The sequence below is a fragment of the Onychomys torridus genome, chromosome 3 (assembly GCF_903995425.1).
Source record: "Onychomys torridus chromosome 3, mOncTor1.1, whole genome shotgun sequence".
In the NCBI taxonomy this organism is placed as follows: domain Eukaryota; kingdom Metazoa; phylum Chordata; class Mammalia; order Rodentia; family Cricetidae; genus Onychomys; species Onychomys torridus.
The window spans coordinates 156,303,301-156,319,273 of NC_050445.1; the positions used below are offsets into that span (position 1 = coordinate 156,303,301).

The 15,973-nt window shown below is 44.4% G+C and overlaps 1 protein-coding gene across 3 annotated transcripts in view; it reads left to right on the top strand.

The window, feature by feature from the left end:
- The window catches only part of Irag2 (inositol 1,4,5-triphosphate receptor associated 2), a 54,625-nt gene that overhangs the window by 7,213 nt on the left and 31,439 nt on the right, over nucleotides 1-15,973 (top strand). The window contains exons 2-5 of one of the 3 annotated variants that reach the window (XM_036180585.1): nucleotides 6,153-6,230; nucleotides 7,867-7,963; nucleotides 10,067-10,211; nucleotides 10,770-10,851. In XM_036180585.1, coding sequence (XP_036036478.1) covers nucleotides 10,828-10,851 — 24 coding nt within the window. In that variant the 5' untranslated portion in view covers nucleotides 6,153-6,230; nucleotides 7,867-7,963; nucleotides 10,067-10,211; nucleotides 10,770-10,827. The remainder of the gene's footprint in view (nucleotides 1-6,152; nucleotides 6,231-7,866; nucleotides 7,964-10,066; nucleotides 10,212-10,769; nucleotides 10,852-15,973) is intronic. The other 2 variants (XM_036180586.1, XM_036180587.1) reach the window with 2 other exon arrangements.

The following is a 15,973-nucleotide window of genomic DNA, read 5'->3' on the forward strand; positions in this document are numbered from 1 at the left end:
GAACCAACTGTGGAAATAAGTTCGCAGTTCGGCTGCGTCATCCAAGATGGGCCTTACAGATGATGGTACCCTTGCTCACATCCTATCTGCAGCTACTGGGCTAGTAGCACTGAGGGAATCCTGAGTTTGTATTTATGAAGCTATGTGACCTTGAAAGGCCCTATGGAGACTTCTGGAAGCATTGACCACTCTTTGTAAGCTGGGAGGATAGGTCTCTGTCTCCCTACACTGAGCACACTTTCACAAAGCTAAGAGATCTTCAGAGCATGGTGGCTCACACTCATAACCCCAGCACTGAGAGCCTGAGGTAAGAGTGTCTTCAGTATGAGGCCATGCTGTGCTACACAGTATTCCAGGCCAGCCTGAGCTATGTAGCAAGACCCTGCCTGCCACCCCCCACCCCTTCCCCCACTAGAGATGGTTCAGTTGATTAAGTGCTAGCTTTGCAAGTATGAGGACTGGAGTTCAAGCCCCGGAACTTCCAGTATATAAAGCATGACATGGTCATGCACATTTGTAATCCAAGGAGAGGTAGAGACAAGCCATAAATGAAGGACATGAGCTGGGAGGGAGACCAGTGGAGGGTGCTGGGTCAGGGGGAGTTTGGAGGAAGGGACAGGGGTAGAAGGATCCCACCAGTTTGTACACCAGCTAATGTAACCAAACTGGTGAGATCCATATTCAGTGAGAGAGCATGTCTCAAAGAGTGAATCACAAAGACATTTGTTGTTCTCTGGTTTCTGCATGTGCACATGTGTCCCTAAGTGGGCATGGGCACACGTGTCCTTCCTCTAAGTGGGTTTATTTTCCTATTCTTGGCTATGATTTAAAGAATATGGGCTATTAACTAAAATTCCTGTGTAAAGAGTTGAATAGGTATTTTCCCCAATTTCCATCATTTGAGGGATAAAGCTAGAAAACAGTTTTTTTGTAGCAGGAATCTTAAATGGTCTTATTAATAAAATCAAACCTGAAGCCAGTTATTGGGGTGAATGCTGGAAGATCAGAGAAGCAGAACAAGACACAGCTACCTCACCTCTCTAGTTCCTCAGCTGATCCTGTTTCCTCAGACTGGAAGCCTCTGAGTCCTCATCCAGAATGGATCTCAGCTGAACTGCTGCTAGAAGCCTAAAAGATTAACCAGCCAAATGCTGCTAGTTTCTGGTCTTCACACCTTATATATCTTCTGTTTTTGCCATCACTTCTTGGGATTAAAGGCGTGTGTCACCATACCTGGCTGTTTCCAATGTGGCCTTGAACTCACAGGGATCCAGAGGGATCTCTGCCTCTGGAATGCTAGGATTAAAGGCATGAGTGCCATCATTTTCTAGCCTCTATATCTAGTGGCTGTTCTGTCTCTGACCCCAGATAAGTTTATTAGGGTGCACAATATTTTGGGGAACACAATACCACCACATTTCCCCTTTTTTTGTCTAAAATTTAAAAAAGCTTATAACTAATACAAGAAAAACTATCCAATGAGTAGAAATAATATATATAGTCAAGAATTACATTAACAATGTCTAGTACATTAACATTTGACAGATTCAGATAAAAAAAACTCCATTGTATAAATTAATAATGTCCAGTCCAATAACATTTGATAAATTCAGACAAAAAATTTCATTACTTATCCTGTTTAAAACAAGTAGTTCCTTTTTAAAAGTATTTTTTTCTTTTCATAATAGATTCAGTAATCTACCTTTTGTAATTTTTATATCTTCCCCTTTTTCTTTTTACAGTAGATTCAATGATCTACCCATTTATCCTATTATTTCTTTATCTTTTTTCTCAGAGTAGAGTCAGTGATCTACCTCATATCTATATTTTCTTCTTTCTTTTTCCTTTTTTTAAACAAAACCTCTGAATCTAATCTCCATGTTCAGCTTTTTTCCTGACCATTAACAATTAACAACTTATAAACAACCATTGTAAACAATAACAATATCCAAAACTCACTAAACAACCAAAAACCTCCCAGCCCACCTCTTGGGAATGTGGGTGTCATTTTCTTAAAATTACTTCCTGCTTTCTGGAGGTGAAGACATCTTTAGGGGAATCCTGAAAAGAAATTTTTGGGTTAATTGTCAAGTCTTGTATCATTTGTCCAGCTGCTGCATAATAAGAAAGTGCAGGGCTTGTTTCAAGTTCTTGTTCAAATAGTCTGTCAGGCGGGATCATCTCAGCTAGCCACCTTGAAATTGTCCTGAGCAGTTTGTAGTCCCAAGTCGATCTTTCCTTGGTGTTAATCAGCTTAATGGCTTTACCATAGTCCATGTGGAATCATTGTTGTGGGGTTCGGTCATCCTTTTGAAGTTGCTCTTAGGCGTGGTCATGGTTCCCTGCAGATATTTTTTTTCCCTTTGTGGTTTGGAACAATCACAGTCTGATAAATGTCTGTCTCTTGGAACCATGAATGTTCTTCTCTAGAAGAGAAAATCTTCACAGCAATTTCTCCCCAGCATTTCTCTTGCCAACCTTTTCCAAACTGACCTTTGCCGATGCTTTCTTGTAACGCGATGGTCCTGGCAATTCTTCTCTGAACAAGCAGCAGTAAACCCTTTGTCCCAGGTAGCAGCATCACCACAGTCACCAACACGATGAGAAGCAGCTGGCAACTCAGAGCAGCAGCCACTGCCTCCATGGTCCCACCGCAAACTTTTGTGGCTAGGCCCTGGCCGAAGTTTCTCCTTAGGAAGAAGCCTCCTAGGCCGGCCTCAAATTCGGGATCCTCCTGCGTCTGCCTCCTTCAGTAAATCCTACCGGCACGTGCCACCACAACCGGGTAAGTGTAGCTCGGGTCTGAGCTGGGGCCCAAAAGGCCACGGGCAAGTGGCTTTTTCATGAATTTGTACCACAAACAAACGTTGGGCACCAGATGTAGATGAACAGTCTTATTAAATAAGAAACATAGAGCCAATTGCAGAGTTAAAAGCCCAAGAGGTCAGAGCAGTAGCTGAGAGCTAAAATCCCTTTCTTACCCTTTGCTGGCACTGTTGTCCTTCCCCTCAGAAAGAGACCTACTTCCTGTGTGTCTGTCTTTTTATTGACTTTCTGTTCTGTGTTCTCATTGGTTGTAAACCCAACCACATGACCTCCTCGTCACTGCCTGTCTGTACAGACCTACAGGTCTTCTATGGTTGGTATTGAGATTAAAGGTGTGTGTCTCCATGCTGGCTGTATCCTTGAACACACAGAGATCGGCCTAGCTCTGCCTCCCAAGTGCTGGGATTAAAGGTATGCACCACCACTGCCCAGTTTCTGCTATGGCTTGCTATTAGCTCTGACCCCCAGGCAACTTTATTTATTAACATACAAATAAAATCACATTTCAGTACAAATAAAATATCACCATAGTTTTTAGCTGTCAGGTATATTAGAAAGATGACTTTTGTTTTATATTGCTTTGGTTTGTTTGGATGATTTGGGTTTTCTTTATTTTTCGTTATTTTCTTTTTCTTTTTTGGCTTTTTGAGACAGGATTTCTCTGTGTAGGCCTGGGTATCCCAGAACTCTCTCTATAGACCAGGCTGGCCTAGAACTCAGAGATCTGCCTGCCTCTACCTCCTGAGTGCTAGGATTAAAGTCATGCTTTTTGAGTTGGGGTCTCCCTATATAGCCTAGGCTGGCCTAGAACTTGTCATCCACCTGCCTCAGCCTCTCAAGTGCTTGAATTATAGGTGGGCACCTCCACAACAATTTAGGAAGACATTGGGTTTTTTTTTACTTGTTTGTGTTTCTATATGTGTGAGTATTTTGACTACACATATGTCTGTGTACCACACCTGTGCCTGGTGCCTGCAGAGGCAAAAGAGAACATCGGATCCCTGGAACTGAGTTACAGATGGTTGTGAGCAGCCACGTGGGTGCTGGGACCAAACCTGGGTCCTCTGTAAGAGCAGTGAATGCTCTTAACCTCTGAGCATCTCTCCAGCCCCATAGAAAGGCATTTTTCATTTCAGAGAGCAGTATGTTGAAGTGAGCACTATCCTGAAGTCTGAACTTAGCTACATAGTTTAGAGTCATGGCCTCTATCCTGTGGGTTTCAATGTTCTCATAATCCAGCTTTACCTAGAACCGCCAATTCCTGGGTTCCATCAGAAGCGTAATGGGAAATCTCCAGAGTGGTAGGAGTTTGGCTTCAATGATGCCTATAGCAGCTTTGTTCTGTTTTGTATTTCTACGCATGAGATGGAATCCAAGCATCACACATACTTGTCAATGGTAGACAAGTGTTCTACCACTGAGCTACATCCCAGCCTCTGATTTTCAGCTGGGCGGTGGTGGCACACACCTTTAATCCCAGCACTTGGGAGGCAGAGGCAGGCGGATCTTTGTGAGTTGGGGGCCAGCCTGGTCTACAGAGCAAGATCCAGGAAAGGCGCAAAGCTACACAGAAAAACATGTCTTAAAAAACAAAAATTAAAAAAAAAATTTAAGTTAGTGTGTGTGCATGCATGTGTGCATGTGCGTGTGCATGTGCGTGTGCGTGTGCATCATCTGTCTTCTTCAATCTCTTCTCCAACTCATTGTTTGAGACAAGTCTTTCATTGAGCCAGGAGCTCCCAGTTTAGCCAACAAGCCCCAGTGATCCTCCTGAACTGCCCCCAGTACTTGGATTACAGTGTGCACCACCACACCCACCCTTGTGTATGGATGCTGGGGATGTGAACTCAGGTTTTTATGCCTGAGAGGCAAGTATTTTCCTGATGGAGCCACCTCTCTAGCCTTGAATAGGCTATAGGGCCTATTTCCCTTTTTCTTTGATTTGTTAAACTTTCAAACTGTTCATTTCTTAAAATATTTATAAATTCTTAAATTAAAAAGTTATCCTGTGTGTATGAGTATTTTGTTTACATGTATGTATATGTGCCGTGTGCCTGAGGACTCCAGAAGAGGGCACTGGGTCCCTTGGACCTGAAGTTGCAATTGTGAGTGTGGGGTAGATGCTAGGAACTGAACCCAGGTCTTCTAGAAGAGCAGTGGGTACACTTAAGCACTGACTTCAAGATTCATTCATCCCTGTGTGTGTCTGAATGAGTGCATGCACAAGTGCGAACACTTGGAGCCCAGATGAGGCCATTGGATCCTCAGAGCTGGCATTAAAGGTGTTTGTGGGATGTCTAGCTTCTGCCTGTGTGCTGGCATCTGAGCTCCAGTCTCATGCTTGCACAGTAAGTGCTTTTACCTGCTAAACATCCCTCAACTCCACTGGGACACTGCCCTAACGTAGAACGCATCTCTTCCCATTATGAAGTGTGGGGTATCTCCACTTTAGTTCATAAATGAAGAACCTAAGGGAAGAACAAATTTGGCACAGAAGGGCAGAGGCAGAAAATGGAAGAAGAGGTGATATTTGCATATAGCTCTTTCAGGGCACATAATATTCATATAAACAAGATATAGACACCTTCAAGCAAAAAAAAAAAAAATCATGTAAGTTAGGTAAAGCACCTAAAAGTGCCCTGCAGTACACTGAGCTTGAAAGATCTCCATGCCCAAAGAAGCCCGGACACGTGTGGTGTGCGTGTGTCTGTAGCCAATCCTCTGCTGGTGGCCAGAGGATCAAAAGTTCAAGGCTAGTTTAACCATCCCCAAAACAACGGCATTTTCAGCATTAGCTGTGGTTGACAGATGCCATCCTGTGGATTTAAGGCCACAATTTTCTGACTATATATGTTCTAACTTTTTAGAAACTTACATTTATATGTGTGTGTGTACCTGTGACTGTGCATAGTGAGGACAACTTGTGGGAGTCAGTTGTCTCCTTCCACCGTGTGGGTTCCAGGGCTCCAAGTCATCTGCCTTGACCACAAGTGCCTTCACCATCGATCTATCTCAGCCACTGCCTAAAACTTTAATAGACGCTATTATGGCCTCTTCGAGTCCCTATAGACTCCTTCACCTCCACCCAGGGGTCTAGTGTCAAACTATCCAGCTCCCTATTCAAGGTTTGGATTTTACTTCTAGATTAATAATGAGGAAAATACAATGGGAGGTTTGTAGTTACAAATGTGTTCCCTTAAAGAACAGTAATGGAAACTGGTCACTTTCAGCCACTTGAGGCTGTGGGCATGCTCTAAGGTCTGGTGTGTCTTGTGCCTCTGATTGTATTCTGTCTTTCAATATACTCCACCATTGTCTCTCAACAGGGCTTTTTAGATGGGGAGTCTCCTCACTGTGATCCCCTGTCCTGCACAGAGAGGCATAGACTTCTACAGGGGAAATTGGTAAGCTTGAATTTTTTTGTGTTTTGTTTTTAATTACTTAGGTAACAACTGTGATTCAGCTATTATATAAAAATAAAAATGTAGTCCAAACCAGGCATAGTGATTGCACCTGTAATCCTAGCATTCAGGAGGCAGAACCAGGCTAATCTTTGTGAGTTTGAGGACAGCCCAATTTATGTAGTACATTCTAGGCCAGCCAGAGCTATATGGTGAGACTCTGTCTCAAAACAAAAATATCCTAAACTATCCAGAAAAGAAAGGAAGAAAGTTTGGGGCTGGAGAGATGGCTCAGGGTTAGGAGCACTGGCTGTTCTTCCAAAGGACCTGGGTTTGAGTCCCACTACCCACAGGACAGTTCACAACCATCTATACCTCCATTTCCAAGGGATCCAACACCTCCTTCTGACCTCCTCAGGTATTGTACTCCCATGGTACATAGATATAAATGCAGGCAAAATACCCACATACAAAAAATCAACAATTAAAAAAATCATTCAGTATGTATGAAAAAGCTGAGAAATCTAAATATGCTACTTATCTACAAAACATTACCAGACAAGCAAGAGTCTTTCTTTTTTTTTTTTTTTTTCCTTCTTAATTATACCATCTAATGTAAGAGGTAGTGATACAGCCTTTTGCTTACAGAACCATGAGGCATTATGTAGCTGGGCTTGCCCCTCACTCCTCCCCACTTCCCTACAGCTTTGTTTCTGTCTAAGTGGGATTGTGTGGACTTGGTGATGTGTGAGCATTCTGTTAGCTGCTACCACTGGGTCTGTTTGTAAGTGCGTGAGAATGAACTGCTGGGGCCTCACGCACATTGACAAAGAGGCTGTACTTTTGAGCCATATCTCCAGTCTTTTTACTTTCTATTTTGAGACAGAGTCACACTAAGTTGCCCAGACTGGCCCTGAACCCACTTTGTTGCCCATGAGAATCTTGAACTTGAGATGTTCCTGCCTCTGCCTCTCAGGTGTTACCACTCTAAGCCTGTACTCCAGGCCAGGCTTGAATAAGCATCACATTTGCTTCTGTGTTGAGGCTCTGGATAGAAGTCTGAAAACTTTGCTCTGTAACATCCTCACTTGGAACCAGTCACATCCTGTCTACTTTTTCCTTTGAAGTTTTGTCTATTTTTATTTTATGTGTGTGGTGCTTTACCTGCATGTATGTCTGTGTACTACATGTGTGCAGTGCCCACAGAAGCCAGAAGAGGGCATTGGATCCCCGGGCACTGGTGTTATAGATGGTTGTGGATCACCATGTTTGGTGCTGGGAACCAAAACCTGGGTCCTCTGCAGGAGTAGCTGATGCTCTGCTCAACTGTCCTCTGGCACTTGTCTATTGGCGTTTTGTTTTTGTTTTTGTTTTTAAGTATTTTTATTAATTGAGAATTTCATGTGATATATTTTGGCCATATTTATACCCCTCCAAATAACTTCATTTTGTCCTACTCTGTCCCCACCCGCCCCACCCCTGACCCTGCCCTGACCTTGCCCGTCCCCACCCTTGCCCCACTCCCGGCCTGGCCCCACCCCTGCCATCATGAGTCTTTTCTTAAGCTGCAGGAATTATCTTGAGAACTGTGGGGTGGAGCTTTCCTTTCGACAGCTAATCGTGCTGGTTTTCTGTTCAGAAGCAGTCCTGCCACCAACCTCAGCCGAGGCAAAAAGGAAGTGCCCATCAGGTACCCCTGACCTGGAAAGACTCCAGCCAGTGTACGCCTCTGCTAAGTGAGTGGGCACACTCCTCCCCACTCCTGCCCACATGTAGGTGGGTAGGGGTTTCTTGAGAGAGACAATAATTAATAACAATGATATCTGTCCAGGGAGATAAATTGGATATTTGTCTATGGATTCAATTAATACATACCTGAGCATCCACTCTACTACATATAATTAAGAACAAATCCTAAAATAACAAGACCTGAGTCCAGCAAACATTCCATAGAAGATGGGAGAAACAGAGTAGAGGAGAAAGGAGACGGCTTTGAGAACATGGAAATAATTCTGATAGCTGGAGTGTGGACAGAAAACCAAGACTCCCAAGAGAAGGCAGAACATGCAAGCTTCGTCTTCATTTGTGGAGCCAAAGTTTAGGGTGCATTTAGAGGAGCCAGCCGGAAATGAAGGGAAAAGGTGAGGTGGGGACCTGGGACTGATCTGAATAGCCAGGCCAAAGGTAAAAGGACAGCATCCTGAGAGCACGGCCGCTGCCTGTGTGTGATGGCAGACAGAGCCTAGTGTGCTCTGAAAGGACTGGGGATTGCTGTGATTGTCAAGACAAACTTAAGAAGGAGCATAAAGAAAGTGGTTTGTGAATCATGAAACCAGATGAGGAGCAGCCACTACTGACGGGATCGGGCTAGACCGGTGCTTTAAACCGGTTTGTTTTATTAACCAAAACCTTCAGCAACACACTACCCTACGGCAGAATCATGGCTGCATCCTGTGTTCTAGTGTGCCTGATAACAACTTTAGTCCTCACCACCGTCCCACAGGGTGATGCTAGTGTATTTCCCATTTTACCGCATTGACTTTTGTGGACTGGAGACAGAACATGCCGGATGACACTCCTGGCCACCAAACTGTTTCCCTGGCTCCTGACCCATTTTATTTTTCATTAAAATTTTATTTTATTTTATTTTATTTTATTTTATTTTATATGTATGATTGTTTTGTGTAGTTAGAGTTTTCCTGCCTGGCCCACAGTCAGGACAAATCTCTCTCATCTGCCAGGCCCATAGACGCTCAGACCCAACCAAGTAAACACACAGAAACTTACATTGTTTACAAACTGTATGGCCGAGGCAGGCTTCTTGTTATCTACTTCTTCTATCTTAAATTAACCCATTTTTGTTATTCTATACTTTGCCACATGGCTTGTGGCTTACTGGTGTCTTTACATGTTGCTTCTCATGGCAACGGCTGGCAATCTCTCCACCCCAGCCTTTACTTCCCAGAATTCTCTTCTCTCTTGTCCTACCTATACTTCCTGCCTGGCCACTGGCCAAACAGCATTTTATTTATACAGAGCAATATCCACAGCAGTTTTGCCTGAAAGTATGTAAATGCATCATATGTGTGCCTGGTGTCCATGGAGACCAGAAGAAGGCATCAGATCCCTCCAGAACTGGACTTACAGGTCGTGAGCCATGGCTCCTGGGAGCCCAACCTAGGAGCTCTGAAAGATCACCACATGCTCTTCAGCACCATGTCTCCTGTCTACAGTCCTCATTTTAAAGATAAAGAAACAGGGAACATCAAACATAATTTGCCTGAGATCATGTGTCCCTTTACATATAAGTGTATTAGGGCTCTGAGTAAAGACGTTAATTTATCTACAAACACACAACCTACATGAGGCAAAGCTAGGATTTGAACCAGAATCTCCTAAATTTGAACCAAAATTTGAATATGGTCTCCATGGCAACTCCTCAGCACCACTGCTGAAACATATGCAAGCAGCCACAGATGGTCCAAGAATGAGTGGCCACGGTTGTGCTCTAATAAAACTTTATGAAACATTATGAAAGCAGACCATTGATTGATAGCTGCTGACTGTGGACTGTGGACCTGCTAGTGGCTTGGTGGACAAAGGTTTTCTGTCTTCTTTACCTGCCCCCCCCACCTCGTTCATTTTGTTGTTGTTTGTCTGTTTTTAATAAACATTGGATATTTCTACCTCCACATAACTAGGATAAAATGTTAATAGAATCAGATTGATTTTCACTTTTTCAGACAGGGTGCACTCAATCACTTAGGTGAGAAAGAGTTTAATCTTTAACACAATTTGAATGGGAAATTCACCTCTACCCTCATTCCTTCCTGCAATAGATGCCTTGTGTCTTGAAGGCCTTACAGCAATTCCAAGGCTAGAACTGATATCCATCTCATGTGTCAAAAAGCCAGCCCAAGCTCTGCGTGAAAGACCCCCGCAGCAGGAGGCAGATGGGGCATTGGAAGTGACAAGACCACCCCAGTAAGTTAATCACAGCTATTCCACTTTCTGTATTTTATCTGATATTATTATCTCTTTGCTATTTTTTTTTTTTATGGAGTTCCTCCAGCTCTCTGAGGAGTCACAGTTCAGAATTCAGATATTGCTTTTGACTTTCATGAGACTGCTTTGCAGAACACACTACATTTTTACTGCTAAGTTAACTGAGATGAGTCATGGCCATAGTTCCTGTCTGCTGCCCTGCACCTCAGTTGCAAGGCTCCATTGTCCTCACCTGCCTTTTAAAGTAAAAAGACTGATCTCTAAAACACACCTGAGTATCAGTAGGGTTGGCAAGATTAACTCCCCAGGAGACTCCTTTCTGCTCCTGAATGGAGGCAATAAGGCTTTGAATTGCAAATGTCACATTTTAATTTTTGGTTGGCTTTTCTGTCCTTAGTAACTCTCTCTGAAGGAGACAGAGGCTTCCTGCTTGACTAGAAATTGTCTGGGGGAGGGTGCTGGGAACTGTCAGTTTGGTCCTGCTAATTTGCAGTTTTTCACCTGCAGAAGGCCACTCACTCTTTTCTCTACCACCAGGTGTCCACTCCCCACAGGAGGCTCCATCTTGGAACCAGAGCTTCTAGATCGCACCAGGATGAACGAGGACCTTAGCCTAGAAGTGAGTATGGATGCAGATCTGTTTCGTTTTCAGCACTACCGTGCTCTGGTCCTCTTTGGAGGCTGTTCCTCCTTCCTCTCCTTCTTTATAAGAAATATTATGGGACATCCTAGAACTCACATACATAAGAAATATCCAACTTTGAAGCCAGGAAGTTAAAATTCAATCATTTGAGTTATGGGCTGGAGATAGTTCACTGGTTAAGAGCACAGAATGTTCTCACAGATGACCTGGGTTCAATTCCCAGCACTCATATGACGGCTTTCAACCATCCCTAACTCTAGTTCCAGGAAATGTGCACACTCTTCTGGCCTCTGCGGTGCACATACACACAGGCAGGCAAAACACCCACACACATATAAACAAATCTGAAATAGAAATAAGCACAAGCTTTGGGTTGAATGACCAAGGGAGGGTTGGGCGGAGTATGCTGAGGTTTGTGTTCTAGCTTGTTTTGTTACTTAAGTTTGCTAATGCTTTAATACATCTCAGTTGGCAGTGACTTTCCAGGAACTGGGATCAGGACTAGGTAGTGTGAGGCACTGACTCCTTATCAAAGAGTCCACACATTGCCCAAGGCAGGTGCGGTTGGCACTCCTCTGAAGATGTACTTGGTATGCCTTCCTTGTGTCCAGCATCTGCCCATCCATCATTCTTAACTCTCACACCAAGCAATTGGTTACCTTTTTAGATGTAGTCACAGAATTGAGAAATGCCATAACATTAGAACACTTGGTCACTCCCTCACCCGTCCCATGCACACATTTAGTCCTCTGTCCCCACATTCTGTCCCTAGGCAACCAGCAACCTTCTTTCTCTAGAGACTTGTCTCTCTCTCGTGGAAGTCTCTTGTACAGGGAATCAGACAGTTTGGCTTCTTGGGCCTGATTGCTTCTAATGAGCACCAGATTGGCAGGTTTAGACCATATCAGGTCCTCACCCCTGCTGTGTGGTGTCTCCTTTCTTCTTCACTGGCTCACAGACATTTGAGTAGTTCCTTTGCCTGTTGGGAACAATGCTTCTGTGAATACTGGTGCATAAGTTTTTGTATAAACTGTTTAAAATGCTTTTGTGTGTAGATAGACCCACAAGTACAATTGCTGCATCTCGTGTGGTACCCTTATGTTTAATGTCTTGGTGATCTACAGAACAGATTCCATGGCCTATACTGTTTTACTTAGCCACCATCAGTATCTGAGGATTCTAATTTCTCTGTGTTATCACCAACACCGTGTGACTGTAGCCAGCTCAGAGAATGCAAAGTGAGAGCCGGAAGGTGTGGATTTGCATTTCTCTAATGAATAATCTTTGCATGTGCCTGTGGGACATTCTATTTTCAATGTAAATATGTCTCCTGAGATCAGAGGCCCACTTTTAAAACTAGTTCTTCTTTCTCTACTCACTTTTAAGAGTAGTTTTAATTCTTCCTGTTAAGTGCATGCATCTACTTTTATAAATTTTATATAATTTCTGATAGATAATTATGTATACTTTTAATATTTAAAAATTTATACATGACTTCTGTTCATTGGTACCCATCTTACTGAGAAACTAAGCACAAGAGAGAAAAGAGACACAATTCCCCTTTGCTATTACTTAGCATTCTTCTGAAGTTTTAATACAGGAAGTTGACTTTAGCCACTTACAGGATGTTTGGTTGTTAGTAATTTCCCTTTTATCGGGCACTAATTTCACAACGAAGAGGGAAGAAGCTACGTGAGCTGAGCATCAGGCACAGTGCAGGAAAGCATTTCCACATGCCACATTAACCCTCTCCCCCTGCCAGAGTGGGGGTGGTTTCTGCTTTGGCCAAGGAGACACCTGGAGTTGAGAGAGTTAAACCACTTGAAGATGACTCAGCTAGTAAGTTCAAGTTCAGCTTCTGTAGCTTCACAGGGCCTGGGCTTTCAGCGTCCCCTCTTCGCACATTGAGTTTAGGTGCTTCCTTCATTCCGGTCACTCATGGCTGGACTGAAGGTGTCTGAGGACCAAGAGATATACTGCTTTGTGTGCTTGACAGGATCTGGCTATCCATTCCATGGGTTCTCAGCTGAGTTGTTCATCTGTGATCTTGACATCCACTTAGAAATAGGAGTCCCCAGAATCACAGTAGAAACGTCTTCCAGCATGCTGCTGGAAGAGTGTCTGGGTCCCCTGCAGAGGCTCACACTACCTTCTTACAGCCCTGGGAAGCTGTCTTAGTCTGTCAGCTGTACAGTGGCCTAAACTACCGGTTCTCCACACTGTCACCCCAGGTTTCTATTCTCCACACATGCTCTATAGCCTAAGATTGCCATCTCCCCACCTCTCCCCACCTTGTCCTCTGAACACATTACCCAAAACCCCCCTTCACCCACCACCCCACCTCTGAGCATTTAATGGTAAGCTCAGATTCTTAGTGTTCTCACAAATAATGAATACAGGGATTAAAATAAACACAAAATAAACAGGAGCAGAGCACATAATCCATGTTCAACCAAGTACACAGTGGCAATGGCCTTTCCCTGACCCCTGGCTGTAAGCCATGGATCTCTGTCCATCTCTCCAACCTTATGATGAACTTCTTGCCTCATACCCGGGTTCTTCTGCCACTTGTCACACCTGTGTTTCTACCGTTATTCTTCTAGCATTGCATTGTGGTTATCTGTACCTCAGCCAAACCAGGAGGGTGTACTGTCATGGCAAATCACGCAGCCCAGTCTGGGGTGTTCCCCAGGAGCACTGGTGTTTCTCCATTTGTCAAAATTCTGTTTGGTTGCCAAAGCTGGTTTCAAAAACCAGCTGCTTCACAAGCCTTCTGTAGTGACACGAAATGCTGGTGTCCCACATCTCTGCTTCTCGAGGGAGAGATTGCTCGCCATTAGGGGTTCAAGGACAGGTCTCCCTGGACTACCTAGCGTGTGCTCTAGAAAAGCCAATGCATGGCCAAAGGGCCTTCCTTCTGGATTCTTGTACCCCCTTTTTGAGGCCTCAGTATCTCATTTTAAAATTGAAATTAATTAGATTTTTAAACATTTTTTCCAAGTAGGGAGGTGCATGTACCACAGTACACGAGTGGGGGTCAGAGGGCAATTTGCAGGAGTCAATTCTCTCCTACCACGTGGGCCCAGAGATCAAACTCAGGTTGTAGGCTAGGCAGCCAGCTTCTTACCAACTATACCACCTGCTAATCCTGACTAGATAATTTTAAGAAGACTCCTATTGTTCACATTGCCTAGAACTCACTGTGTGTTTAGACTCTCCAAAGACTTTGATCCTCCTGCTTCAGCCTTGGGAGTGCTGAGATTCTAAGTGTGCACCGCCTCACCAGACTCAAGGCCCCAGGAGCTGTGGTCTCTCTTTCCTGTCAGCTATATTCTGGCCACGTTGTGGTCTTTCACTGTATTTATTTATCTGTCTGGGGGTGGTGGTGACTATGCACACTCCTGTCACGGTAGCATGTAGAAGTGAGTCATTTCTCTCAATCCACTGTGTAGTCCCAGGGACTGCTATCAAGTTGTCAGGCTTGGTAGTAAACATCTTTACCTGCTGAGCCATCTTGCTGGCCTTAGTTTCCTATTTTTGTCCTGTATCAGGCAATAAGCTTGGTGGAAAGCGTTAGATGAGGACACAGAAGCAGTTTGTCCTTTAAAAAGAACATAAGGTCGCCATCGTAGATACCAACGGCATATTGGTATGTTGACCCTCCTTCCCAGGAGCTCCCCAGGTCCTGGCTTTCTGAGGAAAGTGTAATCAACTCTGTCTAGAGTTCTCAGCTCACCTGAGGCTTGGGGGTTATTAGCCCTTCTTTGGCCACTAATCAGTGAGTAGCCGACAACCTGAGTCGATGAAGTCTTGTCCTCTGCAGTCCTCTGACATTGCTGCAGGCTGGCCCACCAACAGGGAGGGCTCAGTCAGGTCACTACGCTGAGACTCTCACCTGGATTCCTAAAGTCTCAGGATTCATTTCCTAGTTCTCCTCACATCCTCAGAGGAAGCTCTGTTCTTTCACTCTATCATAATACAAGATGAAATTGAACACCGGTGTTCATGAGAAGGTCTTTGAGTAGGTGAAGGAGTCAGGCAAGGAGAGAGTCCCAAGGGGTGTTCTGTAGTGCTTGGGCACCCCTGTGTGGAACATTCTTAGGAGAACAGAACTCACTTAGGGACCCACAGGAGAAGCAGAGAGAGATTATACTAAAGCACTTCGGAGGAAATGTGTTTCCCGGGATTCCCTAGCAACTGGGGGTGGTTTAGTGTGTGAGAAAATAGATGACATGTATAGCTGTTGAAAACACATGATTAGTACAGGAAGCTCATCCTACTGTCTACTCATTGATTAATTTTTAGCCACATGGAATGAGGTTTGGAATTGAGCAGGCTGGCCATGTATTAGCTGTGGGAACTGGCACATGTAGCTGTATCTGTCTGAATTTGTGTCCCCTGTGAAAAGGGGTGTTACTCTGCAAGGTCTTTTGAGTATCTACATGCATGCATATAAACACACTCTTCTATGAATATTACATATGTACCTGCATGTATGTGTCTACACAGCTAAGTTCCTGCCTACTGGCTCATGGAAACAAACTAAGTAGACCCCAGACAGAGGGAAAACAGTAGTACCCTGTGACCACTGCTGATGAGCAGGGAAGCATCTCTATTCCTGGGTCCTCCGACCAGCATCTCCATCACCAGAACTCAAGACCTTTTAGGTCTGTTGGCTTCAGGTGGACATAAAGCTTTTGGGCTTGTTGAATAAGGTGGTTTCTTTCCTACACATCTTTGAAATCATTGCCTGTTGGCCACACTGCCCACAAGCCTGTCTGTGCCAACCCCTTTCCTCTGTCAGCAATAAACTGTTGTGCACTTGGGTGTTCTCAGAGGATGCCCCGCTGGCGCAGTGTGAGTGGCATTTCCAGATGCACAGGCTCCAAGCCACTGCTCCCTCTACAGGCTGTGTCCATTTCCTTAGGCTCCTCCTGAGTCACAGTGACCTCTCTCTGAGCAACAGCTCCTCTGCCTGCCTGCCTGCCTCTCCTCAGCCATTGCCTTCTCCACAGGCTGAAGAGTAGGCAGCTGCTCTCTAAGAACCTTGCAAATCTGGGTACATGCTAGGTACTTGCTCCTGCCCTGAATGTCCAAG